At 38.5% G+C, this 16,246-nt stretch overlaps 1 protein-coding gene across 2 annotated transcripts; it reads left to right on the plus strand.

Moving 5' to 3' along the window:
• The first annotated feature begins 112 nt into the window (after positions 1–112).
• On the plus strand, positions 113–12,775 carry LOC141128248 (gap junction alpha-4 protein-like). 2 transcript variants are annotated; one of them, XM_073615440.1, is made up of 2 exons: positions 113–240; positions 9,150–12,775. In XM_073615440.1, the coding sequence occupies exon 2, from the start codon at positions 9,167–9,169 to the stop codon at positions 10,223–10,225; it is 1,059 nt and encodes a 352-aa protein (XP_073471541.1). In that variant the 5' UTR covers positions 113–240; positions 9,150–9,166; the 3' UTR covers positions 10,226–12,775. The 2 variants fall into 2 exon arrangements, with proteins under 2 accessions (XP_073471541.1, XP_073471540.1); XM_073615439.1 differs by lacking the exon at positions 113–240 and adding an exon at positions 1,806–5,929.
• The last annotated feature ends 3,471 nt before the right edge of the window (positions 12,776–16,246 follow it).

The raw sequence follows: 16,246 nt of genomic DNA on the forward strand, positions 1-16,246 counted from the left end.
TATATATATATATATATATATATATATATATATACATATATATATGTATATGTATATATATATATATATATATATATATATATATATATATATATATATATATTGTTTTTTGTTTTTGTTTTTTGTTTTTTTTTTTTATTAAAAAAGACAATTTGCACTGTATAGAGAAAGAAAACAAAAAAAACCATATCATCAAACCTGGATTTTGACAATTCAGCAACCTAATTTTTTCCACTATAGGTATGTACAACCACGAAATTGTAAACATTGTTTAAAATTGTTTAATCTTCTAATATCCATGTATTTTCTCAAGAAATATGTGTTAAAATCATTTTGCTTGATTGAAATGGTTTTGCAAGGTCCACTTTCTCACCTCCCTCATGTAAAAATTACACATTACATGGTTAAACATAAACACACCTAAAGAGAAAATTAATAATTAATAAATAATATATACTTACCCTAATTAATACATAATTAATATACAGTATACTTACTTTACATATACCCAGCTTCTGCCCACGGCACCTAGGCAGGAGTGACAGAGGAATACTTCAGATGACATTCGTGCATATGCTGAAGATCCCAAATCTTGAAAGAAGACTCGACTGCATGGAGTGCTTTCTTGCAAGATTTGGGATCCTCTTATTCCCAAAATATTGTCAGAATGCCTTCAGCCTGACCTTAACCTAGGCACCATGGACAGAAACAGGGATGTAAGGTAAGTATTTATTTTTTATCTTACGGGTGACAGGTAGGGCTAGAGATGGGAAGACCTGGAAAAAATTCTGGAAATATTAGGAAACAAGAAGGGTTTTTTCCATTGTTTTCCAAAGCCTTTTTTTGTTTGTTTTTTTGTCCCGAAAAATTGAAAAAAAAGGACTGTGGAATATGTACTTTTACAATGATAAATAATATATCTGTGACATGGTATTCAAACTATATAACATGAAGACCTTAATGAAAGATTTCTGGGACTTCATGTAAAATCTTAAATGATTAAAAGTTCTCTCAGCTGAAGACAAGCAAATCCTGGAATACTGTTTAAGTAACAGTGTTCAATATGCATTTCTGCCACTAGTGGGCACTACAGAGGAAAGGCTCCAGTTTAGTTTGCTTGTGGGCTCCATCTTGTACATCCTACAGTTGGGTGATTTTTGGGATACAATAGATGATAGTTTCTGTCCTCTCAGGCCTTAAATGACAGGTAAGAGGGTTTATTTTTATAACCGAACCCTTTCGCTGCCAGAGCCATTTTTGCATTTTTTGCACACATGTTTACAAAATCATTTTAGACCTGAAGATTACATAAAACCCTCAAAACATTATATATTTTCTGAAAGCAAACACCCTAGAGAATAAATTAGTGGTAGTTCCAATTTTCTATGTCACTTTATATTACAGCAAAGGTCTGGGAAACCCAACATTTCAGTAAAAAACACACTAAAGTGAATTCTAGGGCAAACAAATGCAATACACTACCCACATTTTTGGTAAAATATAAAAGATAAGGTTGCAATGAGTAAATAAATATCCAAGATGTCAAACCTTAAATTTGTGTGTGCCTGTGAAATGGCAAAAAACTTTAGTACCCTATAATTTCTATAGGTGAGGCTTCAAAAGCCCCCTATAGGTCATCTGTGTTACAGAGGTCTTGTGCTAGAGTTATTGCTCTCACTCTGACGTGCATGACGGTATGTAACGTGAATTGCAATCAACGTTTTCATGAGCCCGACGAGTGCGTTTACGTTCGTACGTGTGTATATGTGGGGTGGGGGGCTTCAAAATGTTTTGGTTTTTTTGGGGGGGGGGATTTTATGTGCTTGGGTGTAACTTTATATTTTTTTATAAAAAAAAAGTTTTTTATTTGCTTAACATTATTTTCATTACATAGGGGACAAAAAGTGATTTTTTTAGGTGGCAGGTCCTCCTTAATGAGAAATGCAGGGTCTAATAGTCTCTGTATGTCTCCTCTGGGCTCGATTCCTTCCCGGCTATACTAGCTGGGGACACCGAGAAGCTGACCCAGAGGTGGCGTCATACACGTTGCTTTCCGGGTCACAGCAAGAAGGGGAGGAGAGTTGATTTGCAATTTTCAGATCGTACAAAACAAATGCCTTTTAAGATATGTTTGGCATAACTACATCAGTATCACCAGCAAAGCAGCTTCATTATTATTCCAATTAAGAAGAAGAGAATGTGCGCTGCATTTCGACATTTCGTCAATTGCCACGTCACGATGTTAATTCTAGATTACGAATGGTAGTTTACAAGACTGAACTCTTCCCAGTCGTTCTTTGGACTTTTGTGTGACGATTTCTGTACTGACCATCCGAAAATCAGATGTTGAGTTCACATCTGACAAAAATTTTATAGCCTGCACATCCAGCTTTTGTCTGATGAAAAAGTCAAATCATCTGTCGAAAAGCACCGTACTAACGATCCGAAAATCCGCAGACAGCTCGTCTTATGACTTTTCCCTTCTGATTTTCGTACTGTGTGTACGAGGCCTTACAGTTCATTTTCAAATTGAATAGCCTGCCCCCTGCCTGTATGTTGTAGAGAGTCTATCTGCAGGAGTCTGACACACCTTTTGTTTTAATGCATCTAAAGTGTGTTTAGCTGATTTAAACTGAAAGTTCAGATGAGCTTTATCCCTTTTGCTGTCAGAGTCATTTTTTGTTAAAAAAATTAATTTTTAGGCCTGAAGATTACTTAAAAAGCTCAGATATTATACATTTTCTGAAAGCAGAGAACCTGGAGAATAAGGCAGGCCATAGATGATATGATTTTCTTTCCTGTAACCATGGGTTGCAGAAAAGAAAATCGCTCAATTCCCCCATCAACACAGTCAGTGTTGATGGGTGAATTCCTCCCACGGAGCTATTGTATTCTCCCAGTGGGGGGCGCGGAGAGCTGACCCTGGTGGGAGAACACAGAAATCATTGCTAGTGGCTATAGCCACTAGCAATAATCACATCCTAAAAATCTGACATGCTGGTTGTACCCAAGTCGATCGATGGAATGACTTGGGTACAATCAGCATGCCCATACATGGTTCGAACCTCAGCCGGCCCCTGCTGAACCGGCCGAGATTCAAACCTTCCATGACAAGCTTAAAAGAGTGGATGTTCCATTTATTTTTTATGTCACATGTCGCACAAGTGTATCAAGTACAAACTTTCAAAAAAAATACTCTAAAGTTTATTTTAGGGCATGCAAACACAATATATTATTAAATGTTTTAGTAAATTATATATAAATATAAAAGATGAGGTTTCGCAGAGTAAACAGATACCCTACATGTCAAGCTTTAAAATTGCATGTGCCTGTTAAATGACGACAAACTTCAGTACCAATTATTTTCCATAGGCGACTCTTTAAAAGCCTTTACAGTTCATCACTTAAGGGCCCTTCCACGTGGTCTCCATTTTGCTCAGCAGGGTATCGATCCATTGATCCCATTGAGCAGGCAGATGACAGGTCCGGGTCCACTCACTGTGCAGAGACGGACCTGTCAGAGCCCAGCTCTCCTCTATGGTGAGATCGGATGAAAAGGACCGCCTTTCCATTTTCATCCGATCCCATCCGATCCGATCCTCCAGACAGATGGAAAATAGGGTTTCTATCCATCTGGATTTCACGGACAGGATCGGATAGGATACCGGCGGATGTCAGCGCTGACATAGAGGTACATGGAGTGTCCGGTCAGGCGGACCTGATCGGAGCGTCCGTGTGAAAGGGGCCTTAGGGTTTAAATTTAACTAAAGGCAAAACTTTTTTTTAGGCATGGATAGAGTAGAAATAAATGAGAAGACCTGTCAGTTTTTATTGCTGTCTGTGCCCCCGTTAGGGAGATTGACACTGTGTATTCGTCCTGTTTACCATTATCATTGAAAGTGAAAGTAAAAGAAAATCCCCAAATTTTGGGTTGTCCCCCAAAAAGTAATAGAGGGGAAATGTTCCAATGGGGACACTAGTTCTGGTGACCTGGGGGTCCCCAAAGAATTCCCTTAATTTGCACAGATTTCCTCTCACTTCCTGTTTGGCTTTGGGACAGGAAGTGAAGGGGAATCTCCACAATGGGACAGAGATGGCGAAAAAAATCTGACAAGGGTTTTTGACCCTCCCTTGCTCTATCCAAAATGGAAAAAAATGTGCCTATAGTTCTACTTTAACTGTGAATAATGGCCCTAGACAATATATAATGCATAGTGCAAGCAACATTTTTGTATGTAGGCACCCCCCAATGGGTGTATTTACATTTGTATGTGTGTTCAGCACAGCGGCCAAGGAAAGTGACACCTGAATATGGAAGTGTCATTCTGTTGCAGCTAGGGAAGTCCAGCATGAAAGTCAACAGTCAGCTTGTGAAACATACACACACTCCCTGCTGCTGTGGGTAAAAATTCAGAGGAATGCTCCCATCCCATCCTTGCTGAGCTCTTCTCTCCTCTGTGGTTGTCTGATTCAGCTGCCAACTATGAGCACCAGTTTTTTAAAAAGTCCTGAATATGGGATTATTATGCCCAAAGTCCACTAAACATGGGAGCATTATGTCTGATGTTTATCGGAGCTGAACGCAAGGTATGGAGCTTGGATCAATATAAGTAGGCATGCGCCATACCTGTGTGACCGCTGTTTAAGCAGAGAATCACTGTCCCTGCTTATACAGTGATCCCTGCTGTCTTCTGCATTCTGTGCTGAGTGGCTGCCCTGCTGCATAGTAGCCACAAGAAGTTAATAACTCTGCACGGGTGCCATGCCAGGATGCCTACATTTTTCTCAGTGAATGCAAGGAATTTTCCGATTGGACGAGGTAGAGGTTATCACACCGCTGCCATGCCGCTTCACTTCATTTAATCATAAAATGCCTTGCATTCATTAAGAAAAATGAAAGGTGTTCTGTAAACGGCGTTCATGCCAAGCAAGCGACTTTCATGCTGCTTAGTAACCACAGGGGGATTGCTTGCTTGGCCCAATTGCAATTCACAGAATGCCTTAGATTTTTCTCAATGGATGCAAGGCAGAGGACCCAGAAGACAGTGGCAATCAGTGTGGTAGTGGTGACTGCTTCAGTGATTCTCCACTTCCACAGCAATCATTCAGGTATGGAATATGAAATCCAAGCTGGACCATTGTGGCTATGCAATATAATTCATACCTTAGATTGTAAGCTCTTTGAGGGCAGGGACTGATGTGAATAAATAGTATGTAAAAGTGCTGCGTAAATTGCCAGTGCTATATAAATACCAATAATAATAATAATATACCTACCTGAAGTTCAGATTTAACTATATTAAAAGTAACTACTTTCTTCTCCAGGCTACACCTAGCATTCTTGTGTCCACTAACTTGCTTAGTGAACACAAGAATAATACATTTTTTTAGTAAAAAATCTTTGTCAGTCATTTCTCTATTTTTGAATTGAGAGAACAATTGTAACAATTAGGTTTATTCTTTGTTTTTATGAATAATAACTGATTTTATAATGAGCCTGCTTACAGTAGTTTCCTAACTGTAAATCATTATTTTTTTTATTAAAACAAGAAGCAACAATTCATAAAAATGTCTGGAAGTTAAAAAAAATAAGAAAAAATGTAAATGATATGGTGTAGGAGATTAATAGATGCCATTCTAGCAACTAACATGTTAAACTATTCTTCCAACCCACTAAAAAAATGAGAGTACAACCCTAATATCCTGCACCTCCTCTGGTCCATCCCATGGTTTCCTCTCCCCTCTGGGATTTTTTGACGAGAGGGCATCGTCTGTTTGCTCTCTTATCACACAGTCCCTCTTACTGCAAACCTCATATGGCTCTAGCTAGAAAGACTGGCCTTGTTGCTGGCTTTGCCAACATCCCTGGCATGCAGGTGGTAAACTTCTTTAAGTCCTACAGGTAGAAGTTCCTCTCTGAACATTTAAGGTACGTTTATCTGTTACAGTTTGAATCATCTCTAAATCTCTCCTATGTTTTTTAGAATGCGGATTATTAAATTGTAAAAATGAAATAAAAAAAAAAAATCAAAGATGTAGTAAAGGTTGCTCTGATGTCGTTATTTTTACATTGTATTTTCTATGATAAAAATTGTCTTATTGTTACTGTTACTTAAAATTTAGAACATAGTAATACATCACTGAGTAGTTTCAAATCTTGGATAAAGTTGATAGTAGTTGCCTATGAAATAAAAAACAATCGTAATAGATTAAAATTGTAAAACTGCACAAACTTTATCGACTTTCCATCAAATAAACATGCAAAACTAAAAAATGCAGACTTTTGATTGTCTGATGTCTTATGAATTTTGTTGTTTCATAATCTATAATGCCAACCTACATCTATAAGGCCATAATGTTTGCTTAATACTATATTTTTATATTAACATGTTGCCTAAAGTAGCCACATTATTTTAGTGTAACAGACATAGAGAAAACTAAATAGCCCAGGTAGAGTGATATTAATTATATTGGTTATTAAAAAGGAAAATAGACGTGGATATTTTGGGTCCTTTGTGTCACCTAATTAGGCCAGTTTGGAATAATACATACAGCGCTCTTTTTGGACCACATACTTATAAAGGCTGCCTTTACCAACTTGTCCTTCTGAAGGATCTAGTTGCCAGGCTGTCATGCTGATCAAATGTCTTCAGTACATGACCAGGAACAAATAGGCAGATCAGAAGTTCTGACTCACTATGACTGTGGTTGTTGTATAATTGATTCAAATCAGTGTCTCAAACGACTGAAGCCAGAGGCTGTCAGGCTATTAGTATCTTTAGAAAGAGCTCAGTAATAGCATAGATGTACTAGTAGCATTTCAATGAAGTTGACTACTGAATTACTGTGAGATGTCCAGATATCAGACTAGTTCAGTTCATGTATGTTTGCTGCTCCTCAAGTGAAATGGTATTTACAAATGTCAAGACATATATATTTATATCCCTATAATATTAATATTTTGAGAGGCAAACGTGCAATTAAATTGGATTGCAGGCATCACAAAGTCAAAATGTTTTTTTTGTTTGTTTTTTTTAACTGGATTAGTGAGTCATAAATATAGCAGTAAGTCATAAAAGTCAACATTTTCTAATAAACCTCAAAAGATAGAGTATAGTATATATTCAGCAATCACATATTTATGCTATTTTTGCAGTGTTTTTATTTATGTATTCAATTTTATTTTTGACATGTTTAAATCTTTATGCTTCCACATTTGTCATTTTTTTTGCACATAAGGAGGGAGATGTATATTAACCAATGGAGGGAGCTCTGTATTTGACTTAGCTTATAACTTTCCTGCTAAACAATTGTTATGATAATATAATTAGGCATTGTGGATAGGAACAGGAAGACACCTGACTAGCACCATCATCCCTTGTTAGTTAAAGTACTGGTAGAATAATTTACAGATGGGATTTTATAGGTGCAAAACTGTTAATACACATGTTACTGTTAAAATACACGTTTTTATTTACAAAAATCGTTAAGAACAATTGTACATTTGTTTGGCAGTGTGATACATGTAAAACAAACAAGAATAGGATTCCTTTAGAAGTAATCTTCTACATTTTTCGCCATCCTGGCTTCATCGGAATGTACATGTAAGGGATGCTACAAATTGTTATGATAATGAATCATCGACACAGGTGGGGCATTGCTTTTAATGAGTCAGTTGCCTTGCAAAACTGCATGGTGACAGGGAGCAGTAAAGCACAACCCCTGTGTAACATTGCAATGCAGGAGCCAGAGCTTGAGTATGCAATGAACAAACATGACTGCCCTATATACATGTGTAATCACAAAGCAGAAATAGGAACTTAACATACACTGGGGAAATTCAATATTACTGTTGCACCACTTTTCTGACATTAATCCCTCTTGTTAACGTATTGCGCCTAATTCATAAAGTATTTTGAACATTTTTGATTCTGAGAGTGACTCATGCAAATTCAGTTCTAATATGCACCACTTTTATAATGTGTCGTATTGATTGCGCTAAATGTAAAAGTGGAGCTAATTAAGACCAACTGTCTTTTGGCATACAGAGAGAAAAGATTGAGATTCAAGATTGTTTTGAAACTATATTTGGGTAACTAGCAAATAAAAATGTGAATTTCTGAATCAGGAAAGTTTGTAAAAATTTCTGTTAATCAAGTCACTTTTTACTTTCGCTGTATAGGTATATAAAAAACTAAATTCATGTATTGCGATACTAGCTAAATATATCAGTCATATTGCTAGGCTAAAGATAGTGTGGGACCCAGGCTTTCCATCTACTTGTCATTAAGGGGTTGATTTACTAAAACTGGAGAGTGCAAAATCTGGTGCAGCTTCCAGGTTTTTTTTTTTCAAAAGTTTATTTGAACAAGCTGAAGTTAGAAGCTGATTGGTTTTTAAACACTGCTGCACCAGATTTTGCATGCTCCATTTTTAGTAAATTAACCACTAAGTGTACTGTTGTCCATTTGTGATTGATAGACTTTAAAAATTGGACTTTATGTTGTCAAAAATTTAAATATTTAAAGCGGAAGTAAACCCATGCATAAAACAGTTACCTTTCGCACGTACCGGAAATGTAACACTCCCATTGCTTGTGCTCTTAACCAAACTGTCAAACCATCCAATGGCTGGTATCATAACTGATTATGTGTGCAACATCATGGCAGTTGAAGATTAAGCAGAGGCCAAGATGGCAGCTTCCTTGGCTGAAAACTATAGGAGGGTTTACTTCCACTTTAATGCTACATATTAGGCAGAAGGGATGGAACAGGAGACTGAATCAAAACATTGTAAGTTTAGGGGTTTTCCACGGTCATTGGAAGAATAAAACTCCTTTAAATAGGCAATAATGCCCAGTGGCAGGTTTCCCCAAAGCTTCATCAAACATAACATTGTAAAGTGTTTTCCTTGGCTGAATGGTTACCAGGTGTGGAAATTATGAGTTATTTAATTAAAAATGTCCATAGGCTGCAAGTGTCAACTATTGATTGGTAGGGACCATCACCACTGGATATTGCCAGTTTTCTGAGCTCTACTTTAAGTGAAAATCCTTTAAATTTGCATCGTATACAAAATATATACTATTATAAGAACTGAAAATAACTGCCATCGAAAGCCATCCATAAAATTTGCGTTGTATTTTTCAGGGAAAGAGCCTTGCACTATGGGAGACTGGGAGTTTCTAGAGAAGTTGTTGGATCAGGTACAGGAACACTCCACAAGCATTGGGAAAGTCTGGCTAATGGTGCTTTTTGTGTTTCGCATCCTAATTCTTGGACTAGCAGGAGAATCAGTTTGGGGCGATGAACAATCAGATTTTGTCTGCAATACAGACCAGCCTGGATGTCCAAATGTCTGTTATGACAAAGCCTTTCCCATCTCCCACGTGCGCTTCTGGGTACTTCAGTTTCTCTTTGTTAGCACACCCACCTTATTTTACTTGGCACATGTCATTTATCTGTCCAGAAAAGAAGAAAAGCTGAAGCAAAAAGAGGAAGAGCTAAGGGCTATAGATGAGAAGAACCAGCAAGTGGACTATGCCATAGCTGTCATTGAGAGAAAACGTCTAAAAATCTGCATTCAAGAGGATGGTAGGGTCAAAATCCGAGGAGCGCTGATGTTGACATATGCAATCAGTGTAATTTTCAAGAGTATTTTTGAAGCTGGCTTTCTGCTTGGCCAGTGGTACTTGTATGGCTTTGTAATGCCTGCACTATATGTGTGTGAGAGATCCCCATGTCCTCATAAAGTGGACTGCTTTGTTTCCAGACCCATGGAGAAAACCATCTTCATTCTTTTTATGCTAGTAGTGTCATTGATCTCTCTACTACTGAACCTCTTAGAACTGATTCATCTAGTATGTAAGACCATGATCCATGCCTTAAAGAAATACTCCCCATATGTGCCTAGCACAAAATACACAAAAGAAGAGGATATTTACCCAGGGAAATGCCCTGAGACAGCCAGTGCTCCTTTTCAGGACAAGTCTTACCTGTACCTCCCCATGACTGAGAACATTTCCTACCCAGCATATAAAGTACAAAATGAGGACAACTGGACAAACTTTAATACTGAGAAACAGCTATGCCTCACTGGAGGCAATCAGACACTAGAGCATTACAGCAACAGCCAATTTAAACCTGTTTCTCCCAACTCCCATGCTGTTGTCGAGAAGCAACCAAGCAGAGCCAGCAGTTCATCCTCTAAGAAACAGTATGTCTGAGAAAAGTGCCTTCATGATTTTTTTATTCATTCATGCTTTGAGTATTTGATCTGATTGCCAGTACTGTTGTAGTTCTATACCACCTACTACCAATAATGTGTACTGAAAGACTAAGTTAACTTGAAATGTCTGCAGGATGAACTGCAAAATTTAGCAGGACAGTTCAGCCGATGCCTTAATCTAGATCTTCTTTGTGTTTTCTTACTTTAACTGTGAATGCCAGCTTCTGTGAATCATATAAAAGCTGGTGAGAGACAACATCCATTCACATTTTCATGCTTGATCTGTGTGATTCTATGAATTACTTAGTCAAAGGCTCAAAGGACTTATGGATGTTCTCTCATCTCTATGTACATTCCCATCTGGCTATTGTACAGTTAGGTCATAATTGCATCTATTTACAGATCAGATTTTATTTCATGTACAAATGTGTTCTAGTTGCAATATAGAATGCTGGTGTTTATATTACAGTTTTCCATTTTAAAATGCAGAGAATAAGGATCCATTGGAATCTATTATTACACAAGACAACAATATTACAACATTACAATGCAAGGAGTTCATGCATGACCTGATCAAGCATCAGCAGTGAAGACTGGGTGAGAATTAGACCATGTAGGGGTTTCCTAATCAGGAAGAACAAGCACTTTAAAAAGTTGGGCACACTTCTTACCACCCACGGGAGTTGATTTACTAAAACTGGAGAGTGCAAAATCTGGTGCATCTGTGCATGGTAGCAGCTATCTAACTTTGGCTTGTTCAATTAAGCTTTGACAATAAAACTTGGAAGCCAATTGGTTTCTAAGCAGAGCTGCACCAGATTTTGCACTCTCCGGTTTTAGTAAATCAATCCCATAGGGTTTTAAAAACTTCTGTGCATCGTTTAACAATTGTTCTCCTTTCTATTGAAAAAATGATGCTTGCACCAAATTTGCTCATTAGAAAATTTAAAGACTGTGACTGTGACAGTTTTAAAGACAAGCAGATGACTCACCTCCAATCATTCTTGGTAACCCATGTGCATGTCTTTGGGCAGCCTTAGTTTATTTTGATAAGTGTATATGATATGCTGGCAAGACACAGTAGAGAACATTTATGAAAACTTTCCACAGGTAACTTAGATAATTTAGTATACAGTGCAACTATTTGAACACATATTTAACACAAATGTTATTGTTTTGCTGTATTGCGTCTGATTTATCAAGCTGTGATAGCACTTAAAGTTTAATTCCAGTCCACTAATGAGATTCCCCTTTTGGTAGCTCCTCTCATATATAGTAAGGCTCTAATGCTCAGTCTCAGGAGATACCTACCTTATTCCTCACTCCCCAGGAAGTTGGCGCCTCCCCTGCATCTGCCCTATCCCTGAAATGTGGACAGGCCCACATACAATGAAGGACTGCTGCTGTAAGTTATGAAGTGGTTATGCGACTGGCAAGGAGGAGCTTTTTTGGTGAGCGGTGTTCCATTGGGGGGGGGAAGCCTGCAGGAGTTAGCAAAAAGGTCATTAAAGGGTTATTTCACCTTTTCGGAAAAAATGAAGTGTGAACTTACCTCCATGGTTGATGAGCTATCAGTGCCCATGCAAACAGTGTATCAGGGATTTGTAATCCCCGCACTTCTTCCCCTTCTTTCTGTAGGGCTTTAGGGACAAATCAGAATCATTCTAATTGGTCAGATCCGACATTGTGACTGCTTTGATCAATTGTAATCGTTCTGATCCATCTTGGAAGCTCTACAGAAAGTAGGGGAAAAAGAGCAAGGATTTCTAATCCTCTGACTGATACACCGGCTACATGGGCACTAACAGCTCATCACCCACAAGTACTGAGGGAACCAGGGGGGAGAAGTGTAGGGTGTTAGTTCACCTTTTGTTTTTTTCTGAAAAGGTGAACTTACCCCTGAAGTATTCAAACCTTCTAGAATATACAAGCATTAAAAAGGGTGGGGAGCTACCAAAGGGGCTTTTTAACTTACTGGAGTTCAGCTTTAAAGTATATGTAAACCCTAATAATGAACTTCTCTTATTAGCTCCCATTTGGTCTTTTAAATATATTGTTGAAAGCATTTTCCTATATCAGTCTGAAAAGTGCATAAGAAATCTATTGATCCTGCCAAAAAAAACAGTGCTTTCCTGTGTCCCATGCACTATGAACACCTGCTACCTATGATCTGGGGATGGGGGGGGAGAGTTGTTCTGAAGTTCTAAAACACTAAGGGGTTGATTTACTAAAACTGGAGAGTGCAATAACTGGTACAGCTGTGCATGTAGCCGATCAGCTTCTAACTTCAGCTTGTTCAATTAAAGTTTGACCAAAAAAGACTGGAAGCCGATTGGTTTCTATGCACAGCTACACCAGATTTTGCACTCTCCAGGTTCAGTAAATCAAACCCTTAGGCTCCGTTCACATCTTGGCATTCCTTCTGACCACGATTTGAAATAGCGGCAAATCACAGGACGCCCGTGCGATCCCCGTCACTTCCAATGGCATCCCGATCATGGTGTGATTTTGATTTAGATTTCACCGTAAAATCATGCAAACAGAATCGCGGGACGCCTGTCGTCCAAAAGAAGTACAAGAATTTCTTTTGGGCAACAAGCATCCCGCGATTCTGCTTGTGTGATTGTAGCCCAATGAATCGTGGCAAAATCGCGCCGCAATGGGGGGGCCATTGGAAGTGATGGGGATCGCACGGGCGTCCTGTGATTTGCCGCTATTTTGAACACCAAGATGTGAACGGAGCCTAACTGTCCAAGGGTGACAACACTGCTTCTATATGGATAGTGTGCGTGAACCTTATCACACCAGGAAGTTTGTTACTGGCAGGATCACTATATGAAAAAGGATAAAAGCCAGAAAGAAGAAAACAAATTCAGCCACCACATCTAAGATTTGGTAACCTGTAACACGCTGCATTTTCATTCTTAAGTTTAGCTACATTTTAAGGTAGGCTTTATTATTCTGTGTTCTATGCATATGTTCTATTGATGATGTTGACTCTGGGCCATTGCATCTAATCAGAAACTTATATACTTATATTTGATTGTGCCAGTTAATTTCATTACTTAAATGCATCTTGAAGGGAAAAAGACTTATAAATTATAAATATAAATAATGAAGGGGCAGGCTTCAGCTGCAGTCACTGTAAGGTAGTACTCAATGTATTCTGACAGCCACCAGCACTGGCTGTCAGAATACAATAGCCTCAGTGGGAGATTCATCAGTCTGTGCTGTATAGGCTGAATGAAACAATTGTATAACCGCATTGGCACGTGAACGGGCCACCCCAATTTAACTGACGTGTGGAGGAGTGGCTCCGAGCACACACTGTCTACATTCAGGTCTAATTGCCTGTACCTGTGCGCCTGTCAAATTAGGATGAGCGGCTGAGTCTGTACAGTTGCTGTGTCCCAATGAGCTTACATGTGCTGCCTGCATGAAGAAACCTGGCGGCTCAAGCCACATAAACAAATGGTCGTCAATGGTGTACGGGCCTTAGTACCCATGTGAATCTAATTTCCACAGTGAGAGCAAATGTGACATTTTATGACACAAATGAAAAACTTGTGCAAGATTGAGAAGGTCCACAAAACATCATCTGTTGGTGGTTCTTGATCATCCATAATCTATGCAGTTCTTCATAAAATAACAGACTTCTAAACCCAAAAGGTTAAATTATTTATTCCACTTAAGAAATATTTTATTTGCACATTCATATAAAATGCACATTGCCCATACAGAAAAACATAGTTTTTCTCCAATAAATATGCACAGAACACTTTTTGCCCCTGCACTTTTTGCACTTTCAGAATGATACCATTAAGCATGCCAACAAATGGAAACATAAAGAAATGGAAGAATTACTGCTCCACTATCTGTAAAATGTAGTTGCTAGCGCTACAATCTGAAGCTGAACTATATTGTAAGTGTGAAACAAACAAATTAATCAATAGTGCATATATACAACAGGAAAAATAAATGTGCAAAACAGATGCATATTGATGGTGTAAACTGATTGGTATTATTGGCATGTACCAATAATAAAGTGCAAAGTGCAAATTAAAGCATAAAGCATAAATGAATATTCAACCTGACAAGAAAAAAAAGTGCAAATAGCCACTGTATGTTCAAAGTGTTCAAATGATGGAAGCAGGCTGAAGGTGTAGGTCTGTTGAATCAAAGGCTCGACTAGCCAATGTCCCCCTAGTACATAGCACAATGCACTAGGGGGACATTGGCTGGTCGAAACCATGATTTGTTTTGGTGAACAAGATGTTGGGATACATTGTGCAGTCGATCTCCAGTGACGGCCCTCCAAAGCTTCAACTTGCTGTTCCATCTTTATGTTTGTTTGACTCTTTGCCGCTGGCAATAGAGTCCACAGTTTCTGGTAAGACTATTTACTCTCCCCTCTGGGTGGCGGATGCACAATCCTGGGCGACTTGTTTAGTAGATGATTGTCTACTTCTACCCTCACTGAATAGACTTCAATCTTCAGTCTTCTGTTTATTTGAACTGTTTCATGTGGACAGTGGCTAATTTTCACTTACATTCAACAGACCTACACCTTCAGCCTACTTCCATCATTTGAACAGTTTGAACATACAGTGACTGTTTGCACCTTATTTTCTCTTCAGGTTGAATATTCACTTATGCTTTATGGTTAATTTGCACATTGCACTTTATTATTGGTACATGCCAATAATACCAGTCACTCAGTTTACACCATCTATATGCATCTGTTTTGCACATTTATTTTTGCTATTGTATATATGCACTATTGATTAATTTGTCTGTTTCACACTTATAATATAGTTCAACTTCAGCGCTGCACTTTTTAACCTTAACCAATGGAAACAGACTTTGTGATGCAGTATTTGTTGCTATAGGTCAGAGCATGACAGAAAAAAGCTGACTTAGCATTGGGTAACACCCACTATTCTTTGTTTACCTGTGGACTGATTTACATAACTTCCCCACATTTTCTTCTTCTTTTCCTTTAAATGATTTTAGCAAATGGGGAATCAAATCTGGCAGTTAAAACAATGGATATTTGACCTTGCTATGTACTTTTATGATATGTACTGTTATTTATTGAGGAGCATGTTACTTGAAATCTATACATAAATAGGATCAAGACCAGACTTACAAGAACTTTGGTGGTAAAAACAGGAAGGCTTTGTATATACTTTTTGTACATGATTAAGAAATAAAAGTGTTTTTTTAGTTGATAACTGTCAGTGTGATCTTTTCTTTTAAGAAATGGCAGACCACTCAGTAATTAGATTCATGCCAGAGAAGTAGAAGTACAAGCTGCACTAAAATCCCGCACCTAAAGCCCAGGCACAACAAACAATACCCTTGCAGTGGTCCCCACAGTGTAAGGGTTAATGCTCATTTTGTCTTGGGATGCCAGACTAAGGAGAAATACTTGACTAATGCCGTGTACACATGAACTGACTTTTCGACAGCAAAGGTCCGACGGAAGGAATCCGCCGGACAATTCGATCATGTGTGGGCTTCATCGGACCTTTGCTGTCGAAAATTCAGACGGACTTTAGATTTAGAACATGTTTCAAATCTTTGAGACGGACTTGAGTCCAGTCGAAAAATCAGTTCGTCTGTATGCTAGTCCGATGGACAAAAAATGATGCAAAGGGCAGCTATTGGCTACTAGCTATGAACTTCCTTATTCTAGTCCCTTCGTACGTCATCACGTTCAAAACAACGGACTTTCCAACGGACTTTAGTCCATTCGTGTGTGGGCAAGTCCGGTCGTTCAAAAGTTTGTAGTAACTCCGTCGAAAGTCCGTCGGAAAGACCGTCGGACCTTTGATGCTGAAAAGTCCACTCGTGTGTATGCGGCATAATTCTACTATCCAACAGAGTCCCGTGAGCGGTGCATCTAGTCCTCCACAGCCTCCACTCTAAGCCACTTCTGGCCACAGTTACTCTCCTGCCTCCTCTACGTGCAGAGCAGGGTTAATAGCCCTTTAAGTCTTATGGGGGAAAGGATGGG

The sequence above is a fragment of the Aquarana catesbeiana genome, linkage group LG02 (genome assembly GCF_042186555.1).
Source record: "Aquarana catesbeiana isolate 2022-GZ linkage group LG02, ASM4218655v1, whole genome shotgun sequence".
In the NCBI taxonomy this organism is placed as follows: Eukaryota; Metazoa; Chordata; class Amphibia; order Anura; family Ranidae; genus Aquarana; species Aquarana catesbeiana.

What these genes read in the sequence shown, in the direction of transcription:
- LOC141128248 (XM_073615440.1), top strand. Translation starts at nt 9,167, where the DNA reads ATGGGAGACTGGGAGTTTCTAGAGAAGTTGTTGGATCAGGTACAGGAA.